The sequence below is a fragment of the Pristiophorus japonicus genome, chromosome 4 (assembly GCF_044704955.1).
Source record: "Pristiophorus japonicus isolate sPriJap1 chromosome 4, sPriJap1.hap1, whole genome shotgun sequence".
Taxonomy (NCBI): Eukaryota; Metazoa; Chordata; class Chondrichthyes; family Pristiophoridae; genus Pristiophorus; species Pristiophorus japonicus.
This window is the reverse complement of record NC_091980.1, coordinates 184,441,563-184,466,960: the sequence shown is the minus strand read 5'-3', so window position 1 is coordinate 184,466,960 and position 25,398 is coordinate 184,441,563. Positions and strand designations below refer to the sequence as shown.

The window sequence follows — 25,398 nt, the reverse complement described above, 5'->3', positions numbered from 1 at the left end:
TGCTGCTATTTCATTCTTAATAATTGATTCCAACATTTTCCCCACCACTGATGTCAGGCTAACCGGTCTATAATTCTCTCTCCCTCCCTTTTTAAAAAGTGGTGTTACATTAGCTACCCTCCAGTCCATAGGAACTGATCCCGAGTCGATAAGAGTATTGGAAAATGATCACCAATGCATCTACTATTTCTAGGGCCACTTCCTTAAGTACTCTGGGATGCAGACTATGAGGCCTTGGGGATTTATAGGCCTTCAATCCCATCAATTTCCATAACACAATTTCCCGCCTAATAAGGATATCCTTCAGTTCCTCCTTCTCACGAGAACCTCGGTCCCCAAGTACTTCCAGAAGGTTATTTGTGTCTTCCTTCATGAAGACAGAACCAACGTATTTGTTCAATTGGTCTGCCATTTCTTTGTTCCCCATTATAAATTCACCTGAATCCGACTGCAAGGGACCTACGTTTGCCTTCACTAATCTTTTTCTCTTCACATATCTATAGAAGCTTTTGCAGTCAGTTTTTATGTTCCTGGCAAGCTTTTTGTCGTACTCTATTTTTCTCCTCTTAATTAAACCCTTTGTCCTTCTCTGCTGAATTCTAAAGTTCTCCCAGTCCTCAGTTTGCTGCTTTTTCTGGCCAATTTATATGCCTCTTCCTTGGATTTAACATTATCCTTAATTTCCCTTGTTAGCCACGGTTGTGCCACCTTCCCCGTTTTATTTTTACTCCAGACAGGGATGTACAATTGTTGAAGTTCATCCATGTGATCTTTAAATGTTTGCTATTGCCTATCCACTGTCAAACCTTTAAGTATCATTTGCCTGTCTATTCTAGCCAATTCATGCCTCAAACCATCGAAGTTAACATTCCTTAAGTTCAGGACCCTAGTTTCTGAATTAACTGTGTCACTCTCCATCCTAATAAAGAATTCTACCATATTATGGTCACTCTTCCCCGAGGGGTCTCGCACAACAAGATTGCTAATTAGTCCTTTCTCATTACACATCAACCAGTCTAGGATGGCCAGCTCTCTGGCATATTGGTCTCAAAAACCATCCCTAATAATCCTCCTCCACTGCATTGCTACCAGTTTGGTTGGCCCAATCGATATGTAGATTAAAGTCACCCATGATAACTGCTGTACCTTTATTGCATGCATCCTTAATTTCTTGTTTGATGCTGTCCTCAACCTTACCACTACTGTTTGTGTAAAGTCCTGTCCCTGCAGTACAGATTCACACGAGGCACATACTGAAGTCAAGGTCACTCAGGACCTGCACCTTTATTACACAGCTCTCGAATGCCTCACTTGCCTGAGACCTGTCCTTATATACCTGTCTGGGACAGGTATCCAGTGTCTCCTGCAAGTACACCCCTGCTGGTAAGGTAAGCTTGTGGTTGCAGGTCATCTCTAGTTACAGTCATATATAGCATGGTAAGATACAGTTATGTACAGTAGTGGGAGATACATGACAGTTTGTTGGTCTGTACACAACTCCCACTAGCGTTTTCTGTCCCTTGGTATTCTGCAGCTCCACCCATACTGATTCCACATCATCCAAGCTAATGTCCTTTCTTATTATTGCATTAATTTCCTCTTTAACCAGCAATACCACCCCGCCTCCTTTTCCTTTCTGTCTATCCTTTCTAAATGTTGAATACCCCTGGATGTTGAGTTCCCAGCCTTGGTCACCCTGGAGCCATGTCGCGTGATGCCAATTACATCATACCCATTAACTGCTATCTGCGCAGTTAATTTGTCCACCTTATTCCGAATACTCCTCGCATTGAGGCACAGAGCCTTCAGGCTAGTCTTTCTAAAGCACATTGCCCCTTTAGAATTTTGGTGTAATGTGGCCCTTTTTGCTTTTTGCCTTAGGTTTCTCTGCCCTCCATTTTTACTTTTCTTCTTTCTATCTTTTGCTTCTGCCCCAATTCTACTTCCCTCTGTCTCCCTGCATAGGTTCCCAACCCCCTGCCATATTAGTTTAACTCCTCCCCAACAGCACTAGCAAACACTCCCCCTTAGACATTGGTTCTGGTCCTGCCCAGATGCAGACCGTCCGGTTTGGACTGGTCCCACCTCCCCCAGAACCAGTTCCAATGTCCCAGGAATTTGAATCCCTCCCTGCTGCACCACTCCTCAAGTCACGTATTCATCTGAGCTATCCTGTGATTCCTACTCTGACTAGCACGTGGCATTGGTAGCAATCCTGAATTACTACTTTTGAGTCCTACTTTTTAATTTAGCTCCTAACTCCCTAAATTCATCGTAGGACCTCATCCTTTTTTTTACCTATATCGTTGGTACCTATATGCACCACGACAACTGGCTGTTCACCCTCCCTTTTCAGAATGCCCTGCACTCGCTCCGAGACATCCTTGACCCTTGCACCAGGGAGGCAACATACCATCCTGGAGTCTCGGTTGCTGCCGCAGAAACGTCTATCTATTCCCCTTACAATTGAATCCCCTATCACTATAGCTCTCCCACTCTTTTTCCTGCCCTCCTGTGCAGCAGAGCCACCCACGGTGCTATGAACTTGGCTGCTGCTGCCCTCCTCTGATGGGTCATCCCCCTCAACAGTACCCAAAACGGTGTATCTGTTTTGCAGGGGGATGACCGCAGGGGACCCCTACACTACCTTCCTTGCACTGCTCTTCCTGTTGGTCATCCATTCCCTATCTGGCTGTGTACCCTTTTCCTGCGGTGAGACCAACTCACTAAACGTGCTATTCACATCATTCTCAGCATCATGTATGCTCCAGACTGAATCCAACCGCAGCTCCAGTGCCGCAATGCGGTCCATCAGGAGCTGCAGCCGGATACACTTCCCGCACACGTAGTCATCAGGGACACCGGAAGCGCCCTGACTTCCCACATAGTACAGGAGGAGCATAACATGTGTCTGAGCTCTCCTGCCATGACTTAATCCCTAGATCAACTTAATTTGGCAGCAAAGCTAAAAAGTTACTTACTGATAAAGAAAAGAAAAAGAAAAACTACTTACCAATCACCAGCCAGTCACTTACCCCCTTGGCTGTGACGTCACCTTTCGATTTCTTTCTACTTTTTTGAGTATCTTAAGTTTCATGCTTTGGTCAGGTCATTGAAATTCTTGCGGCACTGCTCCACCATCCGGGGCACTATCAATGTGCCACTCAATGCCTCTGCCATCTCCATCCCAGCCCGATTCCTGACCACTTGTGAGGGCTGGGCTGTGGTGAAAATGAGGAGCCAGATCCATCTTCCATCTATTGACCAGGAGGGCATTCAGGTTGCCCTTATTTCTGGCAGCCACCTCCTGTGAATCAGCCATTTGGGAAATGGGAAAGATTTAAGACAAAGGAGACTTTTGACGTAGCTATTTCAATGCATTATTCAAAATCTTTACGACACAGAGCTGTGTTACTCACATTGCAATACCGAGCCTCACTGAAGGAAATTACCACTCACCCCCGCACTTCAATAGACCTCCACTCTCATCATCATAGGCAGTCCCTCGGGATCGAGGAAGACTTGCTTCCACTCTAAAAATTAGTCCTTATGTGGCTGAACAGTCTAATATGAGAACCACAGTCCCTGACACAGGTGGGACAGATAGTTGTTGAGAGAAAGGAGGGTTTGGACTGGTTTGCCGCACGCTCTTTCCGCTGCCTGTGCTTGGTTTCTGCATGCTTTCGGCGATGAGACTCGAGGTGCTCAGCGCCCTCCCGGATGCACTGCCTCCACTTATTGCGATCTTTGGCCAGGGACTCCCAGGTGTCAGTGGGGATGTTGCGCTTTATCAGGGAGGCTTTGAGGGTGTCCTTGTAACGTTTCCTCTGCCCACCTTTGGCTCATTTGCCTTGAAGGAGTTCCGAGTAGAGCCCTTGCCTTGGGAGTCTCATGTCTGTCATGAGAACAGTGTGGCCCGCCCAGCGGAGTTGATCAAGTGTGGTCAGTGCTTCAATGTTGGGGATGTTGGCCTGGTCAAGGATGCTAACGTTGGTGCATCTGTCCTCCCAGGGGATTTGTAGGATCTTGCGGAGACATCGTTGGTGGTATTTCTCCATACCTTGAGGACTCAAGAGTTATGTTCCAATTACTTTCAAATGAGCTGGTCATTTACACTGATTTAAGCCCATTTGTTGTTTGGGTTATGCTAATGAAATTGGCAGGAAATTTGAGTGTAACTTGGCTGGCAGAATGGGTGACATTTCGGGGGCAACTTCCGAGTTGTGCCCCCACAGGAAATAACAAGCCTCAAGGTTATTGATTTGGAAACTTTAAATCCTAAAACAAGGCTAACAATTCTGTTAATTCACATCCTAAACCACATCTACTGAATCTGGTAATTCACCTCCTAAACCAAGGTCTCTGATTCTGGTAATTAACTTCCTAAACCACATCTACTGAATCTGGTAATTAGCCTCCTAAACCACGGCTACTAACTCTGGTACTTCACATCCTAAACCACGGCTACTGATTCTGGTAATTCACATTCTAAACCACGGCTACTGACTCTGGTAATTAACCTCCTAAACCACGGCTACTGACTGGTAATTCACATCCTAAATCACGGCTACTGAATCTGGTAATTAACCTCCTAAACCACGGCTATTGACTCTGGTAATTCAATTCTAAACCACGGCTACTGACTCTGGTAATTCACATCCTAAACCACGGCCAATGAATGTGAAGCCACTGGTGAATGAGGCGGTGGGATCATTCCCCTGATGGGTGCACGTGCCATTATTTATGTGCTTTTGCTGTTTTTGCGCCGTTGTGCTGAGGCAGTGTTGATATGCTGCGTTTACAGTAAACGCTCAGGAAAGCTGCAAGAAAGCTGCAGACGGGCTAAAAGACTTGATAAGAATCTGAATAAAACGGGTTGCTAGTTGAGCTGCGCTGGCTTCCGGCCGGTATAGCTGAGGCATGGCTGCTATTTCGACAGTGTTGTTAGCGGCAGACTGTTAGCTTAGTATACCGTGGCGCACGGCTTGCAGCTGACTGAGGGAAATAAAACAGGTGGTTTATCAAATCCTACACTTAACTTGATGGAGATGTTGAATTAAAAGAAATATGCACATCCCATTGTCGAAATGTCACTTTTACTCGTGATTTCAATTCCTTCGCTGTTCATTTCTCACCCACAGCCCAGATGGGTCTGAGCGAGGTTCCTTTATGCTGGCTCGTCTCTCTGCATTTCAGTCAGCGCCGACATCACTTGGGGGAGGTTGGGGGATAGCAGCACCCACAGGTGACGAGACGGTACTTTAACCCGCGGTGGAATGTAGCTGTTTGACAAGAAAACAAGAAAATCTGGGGGTATGTATTAAACCGAGTCTGCACGACGCCAGCAGATGTCATCGTGTTATGTAACAGTGAGAGAGAGAGATATCTGGTCACAATATTACAGCGGCGGTACACTTGTCACCTCGGCTCAGTCTCCAGCTGAACTGCAGCAATCCCCGAAGTCGTGCTGTGTGCGGGATGTGGGCTTCGCAGCGCCGATGTGAAGCAGGAACACGAATGAATGGGTGATGAGCGCCGGGCTCCCAGATAAAGCGGGTAGATAAGAGTTCGGCAGGACAGGGCTGGCCCCCTCATTCAGTGACATGCTCGCCTGGTTTAATGTGCCCCAGTGAGAAGGCAGCGGATGTCAGTTGCTTGGCACGGTGCGGTTAGCCAGTGCCCCCCTCCCCTGCTCTGCCCGTCTCTGGGCGCTGGGCTCGCTGTATATTTGCTGTAGCGGGCTGTGGGGCTGCTGTCGAGCCCAGCTGGTCGGCTGACGTAGAGGCAGGCAGCAGGAGCTGAGATTTGGTTGGGTTTTGGCTGACAGATATGCTGATCTATTTCTCTCCCTCTCCGTGTGTCTGCTGATGCCGAGCAGTGTCGGATTGTAGTGAAGTCCCTCTCTGGAGGGGGGTGTGGGTTTGGGTGAGTCTGTGATCTCGGCCGCACACGTGGGCGGGCAGATCCCCCCACCCCCCCCTCTCACTCTCTCACACTGTCACCGCAGTGAAGCTTTCCTTGGACAAGTCCGCCGGCACCACCATCACCGTCCGCCAACACCGACAACCCCAGTAAAGCAGGAGCCTGCCAACTGAATGGAGCTCTCTCCCCAGCACCTCTCCAGCGGCACATCCGCGTCGGCAGCTGCGAAATCGGCCCGTTTTTAGCGAGTCAGGCAAGTTGGTGTCATTCACAGGATCCCTGTCTAGTTACTTATTCCAGTGGCGAGCATTGGATACAGTGTACAATGCTTAGAATTCAATATTTTGTATTTGGTCCTGTGTGTGTGGAGAAAGGAAACAGCAGGCAACATATATATATATTTAAATATACTTAATGTTATTTAAAGCCACACTGTGTGGATTATACAACGCGATCAGCACAGTGCGATGTGCTTTCTTTAACGTATTAATCGGTTGACTCGCTTGAAGTGCACAGAATTAATGCTAATGTGCTACTTTAGAATGTATTCGAAAAAGCCTGTTTTCTTATTAAAGGCTGATAAAATGAATAACGTTTTCTCTCCCTGAGGATCCCCCCTCTCCACACGTTTTTTTCCCCTCTTTTCTGGCTTGCAAGATCTTTTGCTATTCCCATTGGTTGCGGTGTCAAAAAAAAATCTAATCGAGCCCCCCCCCCCCCCCCAGGCAAATCATGCACATTCAGGAAAATCCGGCTTTGCTTGCAGCCACACTGGAAAATAACAGTTGCACTTTGCAACGCAGTGGGGTTCTGCACAATATTTAGATTGTCTTTTTTTTTAATCGATGTGGATTGGTGAGGTGGATGATCAAACCGTTAAAGCGAATGTATCTTGCATTCCGGGCCCCATCGCGACAGCTGTCGTGTTCATTCACTTCTTGTTTACCTCGGTCAAATTTAGCGACTGCGCCACGGTCTTCCCTAAATAGGGCAAGCACTTCTCTTTGGGCGGGCGGGCAGGCAGGCTGGCGGGTGGGGGACTGGCCTTGCACTTCAGGCCCTCCTCCAGCCACAACTGCAGACGTGCCTGGGATTGCTTGGACTCGCAACTCCCCCCTCCTCTCCAAACACACACACACACACACACCAAGCCGCAGCCACCTGGCAACCCGCACACTCCTGACTAACCGTCAGCCACAGTAAAACGGGAATCCTAAAGGAAGCCCCAGATGTGGTACACGCTTGTTGTCGTGCGGACGTGACCGTCTGAATCAAAAGTTGTCCGGGGGCCATGTGTCTCTCTCTTATTTTTAGATAATGGAGTTGGTCTCCAGGGCGGGTTTATGGCACCGCTTGCAGAACACGATTGAGCTAGTTTGCACATTTGTAAGTTTGTTTATTTAGTCTGCGACATTTCTGCTCTACCAGTCGCACCTTTAAGCATTATTTTACGTTTGGGATCTGTTGGGGCGTTGGTTTCCTGCTCTTTATCCTTAACGTTGAATTTTTAATTTATGATGTTTAGCTATAAATTAGAAACTATTATTGGGTTGGTTGATTTTTTTATTTTTTCAACGTGGCATTTAAGTTTGCTTAATCTGCAAACTGGGTACTCTTTGGCAATGTGTTTATTCATTTTATAGCCCATTCCGATAGACCCATCCGAAAACAATGGTGCCATGGGAGGCCATCGTGCAAGCCTTCGTGCCTGGGTGCATGAAATTCACCCACAGCTTGGGGTTCTGTCTGGGTGCTGATCTCTGCACCTTTTGTCACCGTTGCACCTTATAAAGTAATTCTCTATATTTCAGTGTGTTGTAAATTTCATGCAAATCCTCGAACCGAATTATGTTACTGAACTGAAGTGTTATGGGACTTAACAAGTAGCAGAAAGTCATCACTGCGTTCTTGGTCTCCACTATGCAAGCATCGCTATGGTGAATTTAAAAAGTATATATATATTCCTGGGATGTGGGCGTTGCTGGCAATGCCAGCATTTATTGACCATCCCTAATTGCTCTTGAGAAGGTGGTGGGGAGGCTTCTTCATTAACTACTGCAGTTCGTGTGGTGAAAGGACTTCCACAGTGCTGTTAAATGTGGTCTCCCACATTCTACTCTATGTAAACTTGAGGTCATTCAAAACTCAGCAGCCCGTGTCCTAACTCACCAAGTATCATTCATCCATTACCCCTGTGCTCGCTGACCTACATTGGCTTCCGGTTAAGCAACCTCAATTTCAAAATTCTCATCCTTTTTTACAAATCCCTCCATGGCCTCGCCCCTCCCTATCTCTGTAATCTCCTTCAGCCTCACAACCCTCCGAAATGTCTGCGCTCCTTAAATTCTGCCCTCTTGAGCATCCCTGATTATAACTGCTCAACCATCGGTGGCCGTGCCTTCAGCTGCCTCGGACCCAAGCTCTGGAACTCCCTCCCTAAACCTCTCTGCCTCTTTTCCTCCTTTAAGACGCTCCTTAAAACCTACTTCTTTGACCAAGCTTTTGGTCATCTGCCATAATTTCTTCTTATGTGGCTTGGTGTCAAATGTATTTGTTTTGTCTTAAAACACTCCTGTGAAGCACCTTGGGACAGTTTACTACGTAAAAGGTGCTGTATACACACACACACACACACAAGTTGTTGTTGTTGTTAAATAGGGAATTCCAAAATGTTGACCCAGCGGCATTGAAGGAACGGCAATATATGTCCAAGTCAGGATGGTGTGTCTTGGAGGGGAACTTGGAGGTGATGGTGTTCCCATGCCCCTGCTGTCCTTGTTCTTGTTTACACAGACCCACTTTAAATGAAAATAGTTCTGTGTAGGTTGTCCCTGAGCGCTATAGAATCCAGACCATTTATGGGGTACATATAAACAAGAGGATGTGCAGTTAAAAGTTGCAATTGCTATGCTGTGGGCAGGTCTGTACAGACCAGCAATGTGACAACTATCTTGCAGCCCTGTGCAAGATGAGCTAAGTTCTCAGCCCTCTCATTGCCAGAAGAGGCCGAAGAGATCAAGTGCTATTAGAAGCAGTTGTTTCTGTATACCTCTTGAGATGGTACTGCATGTCACCCAAGGCAGTAACCCTGCCTCATTTATATTACAGCACTGCCACTAAAGCCTGGGCTGTCACTGCAATATTATATTAACACTGCAATATAAATGCAGCATTAGGTGATGATTCATTAGTCTACCAAAGGAGCATTGTTGGTGTGAAAAAGTGTTGGGTAACCTTTTTTCCTTTGCTTGCAAGCACACGGCATGAAGATATAAATTGCATTGAAATGTGATTAAAAAAAATGACACCTGGATCTCCCGGCTGTTCTCCCGTCCTAAACAAAAGGATTTGGCAAACATCTCCCATGAAGTCCGTGCCCTTTCAAACCTGATGAATGTGAGCAACGGGAAGATTCCTGCAACAGTTAACATGCTCCTCTGAGGAAGTCAGAGTTCACCTCATTATAAACTATCTCTGGATTATATTAACTGAGAATAGGCTTCTAGCCTATTATCAGATATGGTTCAGAAATGTAGGATACATATTGAAAGAAAATATTAATTTGTGTTGATTGTTGCGAATAAGGAGCAAATACAAATGTCTCAATTTGTCTCATTATAGTTTTTTCTCTCTTTAGCTCCCTCATGCATACATTATTCCCTGGCTAAGATCCGGTCAGCAATCTTCTCCCAGGTCTCTGTTAATGTTATTTTTAAGAAAGAAAAGAAAGACTTGGATTTATATAGCACCTTTCATGACCACCGGATGTCTCAAAGTGCTTTACAACCAATGAAGTACTTTTAGAGAGTAATCACTGTTGTAATGTAGGAAACACAGCACAAACAAGCTCTCTCAAACAGCAATGTGATAATGAGCAGATAATCTGTTTTTTGTTATGTTGATTGAGGGATAAATATTGTCCAGGACACCAAGGATAACTCCCCGGCTCTTCTTCGAACTAGGGCCATAGGATCTTTTACATCTACTTGAGAGAGCAGATGGGACCTTGGTTTAACATCTCATCTGAAAGACGGCACCTCCGACAGTGCAGCACTCCCTCTGTACTGCACTGGAGTGTCAACTTAGATGTTCTTGTGCTTAAGTCCCTGGAGTGGTACTTGAACCCACAACCTTCTGAATCAGAGACAATAGTGTTACCCACTGAGCCACAGCTGACACTTGACATGACATTTGATGTCCTGGAGTAGCCTGAGGTGACTCAAACTCTAATTTTAATCTTGTTTTTCCCCTCCCTACCTGTGAGGAGATCCCTGACCTCTGCTTGGCTCAGTGGATGAAACCACATACTCGTGCTGTTACAAACCCACTTCCTGCCTCCCCACTGGTACAACATTTTGGAATGCCAACATGCTGTCCCACACCATACAAATAGACATCTGTTTAATCAGCTCAAAAACTGGACTGTAGCTTGTTTACTGCAGTTGATTGGTGGCATCTCCGTGCGAGGCTCCCTGTAACTTTGCAGTAGAATAAAAGTTGTTACAGGAGTGCATCTCATTTTCTAAAATGTGTTTGTTTTTCTTTTTAAAATTTATTTCAGATCTTGCAGACGAGGCTCTTCAGTTCTGAAGATTGGCTTGATACATAGAAGACATTGGGACTGAACCTGTTTGCATGGCGTGGTTTAGGTTGCAGACGTTCATGACATTTTGCCTGCATTTGGGCCTGGTAGCAGTAATGCTGCTAATGCATCCTCTTTCTGTGGATGCAGATACACCTGGACCTACAAGTTCTCCTAAGCAAAATAAATCCTGCGTGGGCACGTATGAATGCAAACAAGGAGTTATTCTGCCAATATGGTACCCAGAAGACCCATCCATGGGGGATAAAATTGCCAGGGTTATTGTTTACTTTGTGGCGATGATCTACATGTTCTTGGGAGTCTCCATCGTCGCTGATCGCTTTATGGCATCTATAGAAGTGATTACATCACAAGAAAAGGAAATTACCATCAATAAGCCGAATGGAGAGACGAGCACCATGGTGGTTCGAGTCTGGAATGACACCGTGTCCAACTTGACCCTTATGGCTTTGGGCTCATCTGCTCCGGAAATCATGCTTTCCCTAATTGAAGTGTGCGGCCATGGCTTTAAAGCGGGGGAACTGGGCCCCAGTACAATTGTGGGTAGTGCTGCTTTTAACATGTTTGTCATTATTGCCATCTGTGTCTATTCCATTCCCGATGGCGAAACCAGGAAGATTAAACATCTGCGTGTGTTTTTTGTCACGGCTGCTTGGAGCATCTTTGCCTACATCTGGCTGTACATGATTCTCGCCGTCATCTCACCAGGCATCGTGCAGGTCTGGGAGGGACTGGTCACCTTCCTGTTTTTCCCGGTGTGTGTCCTGCTCGCCTGGATTGCGGACCGGAGGCTGCTCTTTTACAAGTACATGCACAAGAAGTATCGCACCAACAAGAACAGAGGCCTCATCATCGAGACCGAAGGCGAGCATCCCAAAGGCATCGAGATGGATGGCAAGCTGGTGAACTCGCACTTCGTCGACGGCACGCTGGTGGCTCTGGAAGGGAAAGAGGTGGACGAGTCCCGCAGGGAGATGATTCGCATCCTGAAAGACCTGAAGCAAAAGCATCCGGAGAAAGACCTGGATCAGCTGGTGGAGATGGCCAACTACTACGCTCTTTCCCACCAGCAGAAAAGCAGGGCCTTCTACCGCATCCAGGCCACCAGGATGATGACGGGGGCGGGCAACATCCTGAAGAAGCATGCCGCCGAGCAGGCCAAAAGGAGCAGCAGCATGCATGAGGTGAGGGCCGACGCACCTGACGAGCTCTGCTCCCGCGTCTACTTCGAGCCCTGCGCTTACCAGTGCCTGGAGAATTGCGGCGCGGTGTCGCTGGTGGTCGTGCGCAAAGGCGGGGACATCTCCCAAACGGTGGTGGTGGAGTACAAGACGGAGGATGGCTCGGCCAACGCCGGCGCCGATTACGAGTTCAGCGAAGGGAGCCTGATCTTCAAGTCGGGCGAGACGCAGAAGGAAATCACCGTGGGCATCATCGACGACGACATCTTCGAGGAAGACGAGCATTTCTTCGTGCGCCTGAATAACATCCGAGTGCTGCAACTGGAAGATGCCCTCGAGCCCAACAACGTGCTCTACCCGAAAGCTTTGATCGTCTCCCCATTGGTTGCCACTGTGACTATCTTAGACGATGACCACGCGGGTATCTTTACATTTGAGAGCGATGCTCTGCATGTGAGTGAGAGCATTGGTGTGATGGAGGTGAAAGTGCTGAGAACATCTGGGGCCCGCGGGACAGTTATTGTCCCCTTTCGAACAATAGAAGGCACGGCCAAGGGGGGCGGAGAGGACTTTGAGGACACCTATGGCGAGCTGGAGTTTAAAAACGATGAGACTCTGTAAGTAGTGCACTTATCCTTTTTCTTTTAATGACTGTGTCTATGTGTAGTTGGAGAACTGACGATTAAATACCTATTTTGTTCAACATGCAGAATTTACAGCAATGGTCGGTCAGATTAAAGGAAGTTGCTGTTGAACAGAACCAAACCAGTGGAATTTGGGAAAAACTTGAAAGAGTTTTCTTTCAAGATAATTTTAACCGTGTGATTTAATACTTGCACAATGCTGAAAAAAAACTTTACTTTTGTACTTGAATGCATTGGTTTCATCCCTGGAGTCATTAATACCACAATACATTATTGCCTTTGTAGCACGTCTGTGGATTACCTACAAATGTACAAACCTGACATGAACGTAAATGTGATTGGGTATTAACGGGCTCAGACATTGCTTCATGACTGTTGGTTTGCTGGACTGCAAAGCTTGCAATGAAAGCAAAACCACTAACTTAAGTAAAATGGTGCTTTAGTTTCAAATGTTGTTTAGCTGGTGGGATCGGGGGCAAACTTTTCCAATGAGACTGCATACCAGTCGGCAGCCTCCCCTCATTACATTTCTTGCAGTGAACACTACATGTCGCCAGATCTCTCCATACGATCAAGTGCTGGAATCTGCTGATGGCTGAGGAACAGTCGGCTTGCTCTTTTAAACCCTGGAACAAATCTCCAACAAATAATCACATTCTTGCTGTAATTATGTGTTTGTAAACAAGCTCCTTTTGCGTTTATATATTTTTTTGCTATTCTTTATGAATTATTGAAGATATTAGAGTAAAGAAGTCAGTATTTAAATGGATAGCATAATGGTGTACAACGCATCATTGTGGTTTCTTTTGCGACCCTTGTTGGAGTGGATCTATCCATTAGTTTCTCTGAATATAGGCAACGGACTGGTGTTTTGGCATGATTTCCGCCGTGATATCGGCGTGGTTTCGGCGGAATCAAACGAACTAGCGTTCAAAGATCGGAATTTTAAGCGCAATTCACTTGCGCCCATAATTACTTAACGCCCGCGTATCTGCGATATTCTGGTCCGCTGGTCCGAAAGTCCATTTCTCCCGAAGTAGTCCCCGCCCACAAAACTGGCTATACCCCCTGGCCGGCATGGCAAGTTTCCTCCAATTGCTCCCAGTATATTCATCCAGCGTTAGTCACCTGTACCTGCAGTGACCAGCAGTCAATTGAAGCCTCACCCTGTTGTGTTTCCCCTGCTGATACTATAATTACTTTAAATTCAGTTTAAATTAGTCTAAATTCACTCAATTACAACAGAGCAGAACACACCTGTATGGATTCAATTGAGTGCTGGCCTCAGGTTTTGCGTGCCAAGGGCAGATCAAAGCAGTTAAAGAAGCCAAATTAAAAAGTCAGACCGAGGGCATTTAAATCAGCCAGTTGAAGAATGGCTCATTTCCTGGCAATCCCACTCCTCTTTGTGACGCCGGAGAATTTCCAGTTCCCGTCACAAATCCATCGCGGTCGATTACGCTGCTTGACTGCGCTGCGAGGGTGATACGTTCGGGTTTATGCTAATGAATTTGCGCGGAAACTTGAGCGCCTCGACAAAACGGCCACAGCGTCCAGCGCATATTGACGCATTCTGGGCGCATTTTGCCGATTGCGTCCCTCGCGGAAACTCCAGGCCAAGCTGTAGATTAAGCACCTTAACAGAATGATCAACTCTGGGTCCCAGTATCGGAGTACGGATATTTTGATCAAGTGGTCCAGAGAAATTGAATGTAAATGGTTTTGGAACCCTCAGATAAAAAGAAGGAATTAAATATTAAACATACAAGCTTATCATTCTTGGAAATATTGCTCAGTGGTACACCTTCCTTGCTGACGTGGTCTAGCACAGGCTGCAGAGTCTATTTTCTCTATTGCTGCCGTTAATTATGTGGGGGTCATAGAGCAAGACCAAGCAGCACTTGTTTAAGGATGTGTAATTAGAGTTGGACTCAGGAGACATGTTTCTCTGGACCTGCTGCCTTCTACCGTATGAAAGGTGGGAATCCAGCTGGAATACACTTCTTCCAATCCACCCCTCACACAGATGGCTAGAAACTGATTAATTGAAGTGATTTGCATACCGTTATAATTCGCCCCTGAGAAAATAGGATCGGTAGTGATTCTGCTCTAAGTTTCTGGCCTTGCTCGGCCTGCTTGTCTCCTTAACAAACGACTCTGGTGTTTTCAGGAAGTGGTCTTACAGGGATTGTATCTATAAATAGCTTTTGTTGAAATAAATGCTGTTCAGTAATACATTGATTCAAAGATTATCCAACATTGCTCTCTGAATGTAGGATGTTTAGTGATCGGTATCGAAAATATTTAATTGCAATTATTCTTATTTGACAAGACATAGTGATACGTTCATGCATTGGTCGATAGTTCGGTGTATGTATTAGAGAGCCAGCTGCACGTAGTGCTTACAGACTGCTCAGTGAACTTGTTCTGATTAGTCAATTGATGTGCTGTGTAGTTCTGTTGCAGCAATATTGGATGTTATTAGCTGTGTCATCATAGCCTCGTGTGCTTCCAAATATCTGTTTGGCAGATCAGCGTTGATATAAGAAGTCCAGTGGTTGTATTTACAGGCAACACATCCGTTGACTTATTTTGCTGTTCATTAAAAAATCCAAAAGACCATATTGATTTTTTTGTCGTGTGATTGAATTACTCCTGTTCAACAAAGACTAGCATTAAAAAGTGATGTTTGTAGTTTGGTTACCCATTCTGGGTATTGTGAGGCATCACAACAATGTAAAATGGGTCTGTGTCAAGTCGGTTTTAATACAGGAAGCAGGTACATCAGGCTTACAGATAAGTTGAACTATTTGCTGCATGTAACAGTGCTATGCGAGATCTAAGTAGTAGCTTTGTGGGGAATTTTTAAAAATTCCATGTGTGAATGAAAGGATGTTCAGAATTTTGATTTGCAGTACAGATCTTGTGTTAACACTATTCTTTATTGAGTGAACAACTTTAAATATGATAAATAAGACTGAAGCTTTTGCTTTAACCTGCAGCCGGCTGGAGATCCTGGGCCTCGGGAATTCCTGGTAGCTGCAGCGAGATGAGCACAGCCTCAGGGAGCAATCATTGTGGGCTGGGAGGGGCAGGAGTGCTTCCTCTCAACTGCACAAGCTCAGCCACCATCAGCCCGCCCCATTCTCCAGGATCAGGATTTCTTCACCGGAGTCAGGGATATGAACACCACAGGCTTGGAAAACCCGCTGGACTTGAAACCCCTCTGGGCTCGGAACCCGCACCTTCCTGGGATTGCGACCCCTTGTCCAGCATTCCCAACCTGACTGGAAGCCAGCCTGTCAATCCGGATGGGGAAACTGTCGTTATGAAACATGGACTTCTGGCGGCCCAGCGGGGGACTCGGCGGCTCAGGAGGCAACATGGTGTTCGTGGCCGGTTCCGACACATGTGCAGAAAAGCGTTAGTGGAAATTGCACTGGGGGTGGGGAGGAGACTTTAGGGCTAGACTTTCCCTAAAGCCCCTCAACGCCCGATTGCCACCCAGAAAAACCACTAACGTTCTGCAACTAACGCTGGTGAAAATTTCCATAATTAAGGTAAAAAATATCGCCCAGCGAGAAAATGGATCGAGCACCAATATTCTCGACGGTTAAAGGTGAAACTAGGTGAAACAGGCAGTTCTTACCGAAATGGACGGTAAGTTCTAAAATTTAATCCAAGGCTGCGGTTGGGCCTAGGGAGGGGGGAAAACTCAAAAAATATTTTTTCAGTTATACAAAAAATAAAAAGTTATAAAACATTCTCAAGACACTTTTTAACGTAATCGCCATTTTAGAATTTAAAAGATAATTATAAAAAACCTTTAACTTACCTTTCTTTGCAGGGTACTCGCATACCACCATGTTTCAGGCAGCTTTTCATGGGCGGTTTCCTCAGCGGTGTGTACGGGTCCTCCGCTGAGGCCAAACTTAGATCCTGGTGCTTTTCTCAGTGGTGCACACGAGCGCGGTTGCTACCCGGCGGTCTTTTCAAAATGTGGGCGGAACTCTTTAAAAAATAAAGAGGAAACTTTCGCCAGGTGGTTTTTCATTAAAAAATAGCTGTACCACCGAGAAAACTACCGAAAATGAAGGGGAAAGTCTAGCCCTATCTGTTCTAACTCTTGCAGATGCATGCGCAGAAGCGCGAGTTAGGACAAGTAGTCACTCCGTAGAAACAAACTGTGATGTATTTTAGTACTGTGTAAAGTAAATAGAAAATCTGATAATCGGTCAAGTGCTAAACTATAGAGCCAGTGGAACCTGTTCAACCTTCGTCACCTCCAGGCTAGATCCAAGACCGTTCCATCCTCTGTCGTCGAAATACAGTAAGCGGACATTCAGAGGCTGAACTCCAAGCCATCATCCAAATCTTTACCGAGGCATACAAAAGCATGGGCCTTACACTAAACATCCGTAAGACAAAAGTCCCCCACTAACCTGACCCCGCCACACAGCCATGCCTCTTGGTCATCAAAATCCACGGCACGGCCTTGGACAACGTGGACCACTTTCCATACCTCGGGAGCCTACTATCAGCAAGGGCAGACATCGACGACAAAGTCCAACACTGCCTCCAGTGCGCCAGCAGAGCCTGCGGCCGCCTGTGAAAGAGAGTGTTCGAGGATCAGGCTCTCAAATCTGGCACCAAGCTTATGGACTACAGGGCTGTAATGATACTCAACATTCTGTATAGCTCAGAAACGTGGACCATATACAGCAGATGCCTCAAATCGCTGGAGAAATACCACCAACGATGTCTCCGCAAGATCCTGTAAATCCCCTGGGAGATAGATACACCAATGTCAGTGTTCTCAATCAGGCCAACATCCCCAGCATCGAAGCACTGACCACACTCGACCAGCTTCATTGGGTGGGCCACATTGTTCGCATGCCCAACACAAAATTCCTCAAGCAAGTGCTCTACTCGGAACTCCTACACAGCAAACAAGCCCCAGGTGGGCAGAGGAAACGTTTCAAGGATCCCTTCAAAGCCTCCTTGATAAAGTGCAACATCCCCATCGACACTTAGGGCGGTCTTTGGCCAGGGATTCCTATGTGGAGGAAGGGCATCCAGGAGGGCTCTGAGCATCTCGAGTCTCATCACCGAGAGCAAGCAGTAAACAAGTGCAGGCAGCGGATGGAGCGTGCGGCAAACCAGACTCCCCACCCACCCTTTCCTTAAACGACTGTCTGTCCCACCTGTGACAGAGACTGTAATTCCCATATTGGACTGTGCAGTCACCTGAGAACTCACTTTTAGAGTGGAAGCAAGTCTTCCTCGATTTCGAGGGACTGCCTATGATGATGATGTCGGCAACAAACTTTATTAGACCCATTGGAGAGTCAAAAAATAATAATTTGAAGTTGACTAACCCAAGTCTTACCTTGGAGTACCCATGAGCATTCAATTTGGGAGCCAAAAGGGCCAATGGCTATTTTGCAGTCTCACAAAGTTAAAATGATAATATTCAGGATTCAACCAACTGACTGGAAGAACCAGGAGAACTAGTTGCGATGGTGATATTATAACATTTGCTGAAGGGTTCGAGTGATGGTTCAATCATGAAAGGCACCTTCCAGTGTGGAACTCAGCCACCATATACTTGGAAGTTCAATATTTGACTTTTGGCCTTTACTGGGTCTGTTGATCTCAGTAGCTGTTAAGAATGTTAGAATTAGCCTCTGGGCAAAGAAAGGGAACAGTTAGCCAGGGGCCACAGTATTTGCAGGGACGTTAGAATTAGCCGCTGGGCTAAGAAGGGGAATAGTCAGCCAGGGTTACCATTCAAGTGTTCCCTGCTGGCAAGTACAGGCGTGTGGTCATGGAGTGAGGTCAGGATCAGGCTCCACTATGAGGCGCTCCACAGCTGAATGGCCTGCCAACACTCATTAACTGGACTTACATATGAAGAATGCCCATGTGGGCGAGCTATCAGAGGACAGCTGCCACATGTGAAACTGTATCTCTACATAAGTCAGTGCTTTGGGAGAGAATTCTGTCGCAACTCTCCATGGTAGGTGGTATGGAAACCGTAGCTCATATGTTTAAATATTGGGTGGAGACATTTTGAGACTCTCTATGCCTGGAGTAAACATATAATAAATCAACAACTTGATATTGATTTCTGTAGTCCACCATTCTGATGGAATGGTGACTGTGATTAGAGCTGGCTTTATTGAGACTACTGATATTTTGCACTTCAGGAACAAAACTAACAAATTATTTAGCTTGGACCAGAAGGTAATGTGGGAAAAGGTCAGGGTAGGCTGAAACGGGATTCAGATCACTAACCAAAATGGGAAGAACAGTCATTCCCCATTCCTACTTTCTCATGCTGAAATTACTGTTAAAATGTAACATATTAAAGGGAAATTAATGGCCATATTTGAAGAGGACTCTTTAAAATTCTACTGTTGACAGTATATATTTTGAAATTATAGTGTAATGTTGTGTACTAAAATTTTTAAGCTAAATTTTTTAGTTTACAGATCAGACAGTATGGTACTGCACACTGACTATACTATCACAGTCATCATCATCATAGGCGGTCCCTCGAACGAAGATGACTTGCTTCCACATGAGTTCACATATGTTTCAATGAAGGACCACAGTATGTGGTAAAGCTCTGCTGTGCTGTATCTTCCATGCTTTTGGAAATTGGAAACAAAATAAATTATTTTACATCTCAAGTAGAAACATCTGCCAGATTTGATTTCATTCTCATTTTCTTATGTAGATCAAGGTTTCTGAGAATTTTTGCATGAATACTGCTAGGTGACCTTCTCAAACTGCAGATACTGTACTGGAATTCATAATCGATCCAACCATATGTCCAAAAATCCACTACACCGTTGACATTCCAATTTTGACACCGGAGAACGGATCAAAGATGTTCAAAATGGACAGCTTGCCGATTATATTGAAAGTAAAGATTTATGCAATATTGATGTTGGATGCTATCAACACATTTAGGAAACATTAAATCAAATTAAATGTACAAAGCACTGTTAAAGATATCTCGAAACAGGACATCATCACTGCAGCAGGGTTTTCCTCGTTTGAACTCTTCAGTCTCTGACATTTGTGGGGAGGTCTTGGGGAGCAGATTTGGGTTGAGTGGAACTTTTGACCCTAACATCCTTGACCCTGCCCAAGATCCCAGGGTCAACATCATTTAACTGTTTTGGATGTGCTTCTGCACCGTTTCTGGTGAAACAAGGATGCCTACCTGAATAGGGAGATGGAGGGAAGGAATTTCACCGTGGCACAGGCTCCTGTTTCCTCCTTCTGCCTTTACATTTTGAATCCTCACCCCTGTACCCACAGCCCAAGCAAGACTGAACATAACTGGGCCTCACAGGTGTCTCCAATGTCCATCTTTTCCAATTGAGTAAATACATCGTAAGACGTGGTTCCCTCATATACATTGTGTCCTCATGTGCCTGTCCATTTGCCAGCTGGTGCATTTTGGGTCTTAAAAAAAGCATTTGTTTACAGGGTGTGGGTGTCGCTGGCAAGGCAGGCATTTATTGGCCTTGAGAAGGTGGCGATGAGCCAGCGCCTTGCACCGCTGCGGTCTTTCAGGTGAAGTTATTACTCCTACAGTGCTGACTTTGTCGGAGCAGTTTGGTACAACTGAACGGCTTGCGAGGCCATTTCAGAGGGCAGTTAAGATTCAACCACATTGCTATGGGTCTGGAGTCACATATAGGGCAGACCAGTTAAGGACAGCAGATTTCCTTCCTTAAAGGACATGTGTGAACCAGATGGGTTTTTCCGACAATCTGGTAGTTTCATGGTCACCATTACCAATACCAGCTTTTTAATTCCAGATTTCTTTTTAATTAACTGAATTTAATTCCCTCAGCTGCCATGGTGAGATTTGAACTTGTATCTCTGGATTGTTAGTCCAGTAACATAACCACTATGCTATCGTAACCCCAGTCAAGACAGTTTCCAAAGCTGCTGCAATATACCTCAAATTCCAGCCACCTGGCTGCCAATATGCTGGAAAACCTCCCTCTCCAGCCCTTGTAATTCTGGGGCCTTTTAATCCAATATTGGTTCTTAAAAAAATGAATTCATAATCTGAATGGACTCCTAGTTTCACAATCCTCAAAACTTTCAGCAATGACTATGAGAATAATTTCCATGTTCTCTTCCTGCCCATCCATATTTAATTCAATTATGGTAATATTTTGTCATTTTAGGTTACCGCCTCATCATTCCCTAACTAAGAGTGCAGCCAACTGACTCTGTCATTGACGGTCTGTAAGGAGCCAGTAGGAAGTGTACAAGAAGATGGGTTTTCATTCCGAGGGGGCGAGCCTGTTTTGTCCCATTCTGCAGCACAGGACATTGGTACATCAACCTGCCATGTCACCAAGTTGTTCATTTCTTTAAAAAAATATTCTTCTTGAGGTTTTATCTTTCTGAACTTTTTACATGGCAACAAAATCTTTATTAATCTATGCATTGTTCTATTAAGGTATGAAGCTACCATTTAGAGGCAGATAGACAACAGTGGTTTGCTTGACTAATCCTGGGTTTTGGAAGGGGCATCGTTATCTGTGGTAAACAACTTCACGGATAAATTACACCATTTTAACTATACCTTGTATGGCATTGTCCTAGAACAGCCAATAACAATATTGTGGGATATAAAAATACTTCAGTAAATGTTGATCTTGAATACTTTTGGCAGATGGGTGTTCTGGGGCACACAAAGTGCCAGAACAGTCCCCACAACAACTGCCATCACAGAGGGCTTTATGGGTAGAGAGACTATTCCAGAAACTGACCCTATATCCATAGACCCAGAAATTCTGTACCTTATCGCAACGAGTTACTGCCGCAATCCTGACGAAAAATGGCAGCCGTCACTCTAACACCCTTCTCTGGCACGGGATTCGGTGGCCATTTTGGTGAGGAGCGCTGGCCCTGGAGATACAAATATCGAGAGTGTCACATCATGTCGACTTAACGTCATGCTCTGCAAACTTCGACCTTAGTGCTGAGTTTAGCATTGGATCTTAAGCTTGCTCTGAAAAACGAACGTGCAGCAGGCTGACAGGGACACTGTCAGCACTTCTTAAAGGGACACACACATCTTTCAGCTAAGTTTGCATTTAAGTTTTAGACTGGATTTATTTTATTTTATTGATGTAGTGGCTTGGTGGAATATATGTTAAAAAATATTTGTGTGCAGGGCATGCTGCTGGACACTTGCAAGGCCTTGGATGGTAAAGGAAGGCCTCTGAGAAGAGGGAAATACTCAGCAGATCAGGCAGCATCCATGGAGAGAGAAATAGAGTTCACGTCTTAGGTCGAGATGCTGCCAGACCTGCTGAATACTTCTAGCATTTTATGCTTTCATTTCAGATTTATATCATCTGCTCGCAGAGTGAAGAGAAAGATGCAGAAAAGGAAAATGCAGAAGAGGAGGAAGAAGATGGAAGGATGCAACCCAGTCAGCCCCTTTCTTCCAGGATATCCGGGATGGAATCATCTGCCTGCTGTCCCAGTGACCACAACCCCAATTCCCGTTTCAACATTAGTCCCACATATTACCTTCCCTCTGTTATTGACCATCACAGTGTCCTCTTGCCCACGATGCTGAAATAAAAGCTATCACAATGCACACTTTCCAATTCAGCTTTATACATCTATCCATCCAATATGACATGAAGAAATCATTTGTTTATACATGCATTTTATTGACGGTCTTGTGTGTGCCTTTGCCTAGCCTACTTAATGTCACACAGTGCTACCTCATGGCTGGCTGCAGCATGGCTGGTGGAAGGCTACTGACTTTCAGTGGGGGACACTGCAAAAGGCCTTCCTGGTCAACCTTGAGGAGCTGGTGGCTGGGAGAGTCAAATCAAGTGCTGGTGTTTCTTCTTCTTCTTCTTCTGCACTCTCCTCTCCCTCTTCTTGGCCAACCACTGGCTGGGCAGGCAGTATTTCTTGGGTGTGTGAAATAAGGAAGGCATGAGGGTGGAGTTGTGGTGAGGGGAGGGCTGGAAAGCAAGAGGTGCATGTGAGAAGGAGGATAGCATATGAGGATACCATCCTCTTGTATTCTTTCAGCCCCGTCACTGGCCAAGGGCTCAGACATGCCCCTGTCAAGAATGGATAGCACCATCTCCTCCAAGGGGGTGAGGTGAAGCTGGGAATGGGAGGTGTGGCGACGGCATTTGAAGATGCATTCACTGACCTTGACCACTGATCTGAGGTCATGAAGCTTTGGGCACTGGAGCCAGGTCGTGGGGGAGACACCTTCGGTGATCTGATCCCACATCGCTCTTTCAGGAGGGCCTCCTGGCCCCCTGTGGGTAGAGGACCTGTCTTGTAGTGTTGCCCTCCTGCACAAAGCTGGAGTGTGGCACATGAGACCCTGGGTGCCCCTCCCCTGGCTTGCTGAGCCACTTGTGTTAGTGCTAAAGCACCTTTCCCATTTTTTTTTTTAGTTGTGGAAGGTAATTCAACTTTAATGGATGAAGACTGCCATTTGAGAATTCTTCTTAATGTTAATTTTTATTCAAAAGGCAGTTGAGCTGTAAGGGCTAAAAGCTGCCTTTTTTTTTTACATGGCTTTTAATTTTTTTTCACTGCAGAAGCCAGTTCCCCTTTAAGGGACTGAACTGCTTTGTGAAATGACATCCTTGTTTTAAAAGATGCTGTTCTTGCTGCCATGACGCTACGACCATGCTATATTGGGGCCACTGCTAGGACTAATGCCACGAAAACGGGGTTGCACTGTAAGTTTAGCGTTGGGCTAATATTAATTAGTACCAGCGTCAATTTACCAGTCCTGCCAGTGCCATAATTTTTGGCGGCCGTTAACACTGGCTCGCGGTGGCCCTGAAAGGTTTATACCGATGTCGAATATCTTTAAATAGAAATCTGGCTTTGGTAGGCCCAAATAACAGAGCTTGATAGCCCCATCATATTCCAGTATCTCTCAAAGAATAAAATGGTAAAATCTGGAGTGGATAATAAACGCCTACACAGATATATCGTAGATGAAAATAGTGGCTGACAGTTGCAACAAATTGACGTGTTATAAGATCTGCTGCAATGATAAGAGCTGACATGAGCTGCACTTTTGTTATGAATTTCTCTTTTTATTGTGCTATTATTTTGTAAATGCATAGAATCAAATACCTTTCATGCTGCCTTCCTTATTTGTCAATGTGCTGTGAAATTGTGTAACCTGTAGTGTTAAGTTGGAATTGTGGAAATGTCAGAAAAAAAACATTTAAAAGACTGTTTTGGATGAACATCTTATGGAGTTGGACATAATGGAGCTGGTGCAATCATAGTAATTTTTTCTCCCGATAGAGAACCAACAAAACTAGTGCTCAATATTTGGAGTTTGTTTCTCCTTCTGTTTTCGTGCCTCTTTCCCTACTGTCACAAGGCCGGCCATTATTCCCCAGTACAGTAAGCAGAAAGATTCTTCTGACTCTCTACGCTGCAGCAGTGAAAAAGTGCAACATCCCCACTGACACCTGAGATTCCCTGGCCCAACACCACTCAAAGCGGAGGAGAAGCATCCGGGAAGATGTTGAACACCTCGAGTCCCTTCGCCGGGAGCACGTGGAAGCCAAGCGCAAACAGCGGGAGGAGCTTACGACAACCCCAGCACCCACCCACCCGTCCCTTCAACCACCACTTGCCTCACCTGTGACAGAGACTGTAGATCCCACATTGGACTCATCAATCACCTGAGAACTTGAAGTAGTGTGGAAGCAAGTCATCCTCGACTCCGAGGGACTGCCTAAGAAGGAGAAGAAGAGTGGTGTGCGAGTGTACTCTCGATAGGACATCTTTTGACTTTTTTTGGTTGCCCTCCTCAGATGCCATGGCTCTGCTTGACACAGTACCTTGCCAGTCAGCTTGGCTGAGACCAGGTACTCGCCATCTGGGACTCTGGGTGAAAATGGGCATTCCTAGTGCTCCATGGCATAACATTAGGCTGTTTGCACATGGACACTTGACTTTACCTTCACTGGCAATCAGTTGATAACACAAATTCCAGCTTAATTCAAACTAAGCTTCAATGCAACAGTTTTAAAGGAAAAATCATTTTTATTTTATATTTTTCAAGAAAGCCAACCAATGTTCTTCACTAGTAATGCAGCAAGTGCAATGATGGCTGTGTGAACTTTTCATACTTTGGCCACTTGAACTGAGGGAGAGCGGAGGGCGGCACAATGCAGATTTGATTCTCCCTAGGGTGACATACTGGTGGTTACGGGTCTGTTGCAAATGATAGTGGGATCAATTTGAGGTGGTGAATATTGCCTGGTTAGTGTTGGCACAACTGAAACCCATATTGCTTTAAATATAATTCATCCTATCATATATTGGTGTTAATATGCTAACAACTCATTGAAACTCTCATTGAAACATAGACGATTCTGAAGAGGATTGACAGGGTAGATGCTGAGAGGTTGTTTCCCCTAGATGGAATGTCTATAACTAGGGGGCACAGTCTCAGGATAAGGGATAGGTCACTTAAGATCGAGATGAGGAGGAATGTCTTCACTCATAAAGGGTTGTGAATCTTTGGAGTTCTCTGCCCCAGAGGGCCATGGATGCTGAGTCTTTGAGTATATTCAAGGCTGAGATAGATGGATTTTTGGACTTTAGGGGAATCAAGGGATATGGAGATTGGGCGGGAAAGTAGAGTTTGTGGCATATGTCGGCACCTTTAGTAATGACTCTACGCGGCAGGGTATGATACTTAAACTGTGTAGACCTATAGTACTTTATTTGCAGCTCCTGAGTGACGACAACAAGCTGTGAGTTCCCTTTTATACTGGGTTACCTGCCGTGTGCAAGCAACCCCTAAGTCTCCAGCAGCAGCACCCTCTGGTGTACCAGTAAGGTATGTACAGTATAAGGGTACATTCAATGTGGCTTAACAGTGTTACAAACATCACACAGTAAACAGGCATGCATACATAACAATACTCCCCCTGAGCATTTTTCATATCCTTATTGTCATGACCAGGGGAGGTGATCAGTGGTGGGC

The 25,398-nt window shown here is 45.5% G+C and overlaps 1 protein-coding gene across 2 annotated transcripts in view; it reads left to right on the top strand.

Annotated features, from left to right (window-relative positions):
- The first annotated feature begins 5,451 nt into the window (after nucleotides 1–5,451).
- Nucleotides 5,452–25,398, top strand: part of slc8a3 (solute carrier family 8 member 3) — an 810,619-nt gene continuing 790,672 nt past the window's right edge. For both annotated transcript variants that reach the window (XM_070878886.1, XM_070878885.1), the window contains exons 1-2: nucleotides 5,452–6,175; nucleotides 10,484–12,323. In XM_070878886.1, the coding sequence (XP_070734987.1) occupies nucleotides 10,558–12,323 (1,766 nt within the window). In that variant the 5' untranslated portion in view covers nucleotides 5,452–6,175; nucleotides 10,484–10,557. The remainder of the gene's footprint in view (nucleotides 6,176–10,483; nucleotides 12,324–25,398) is intronic.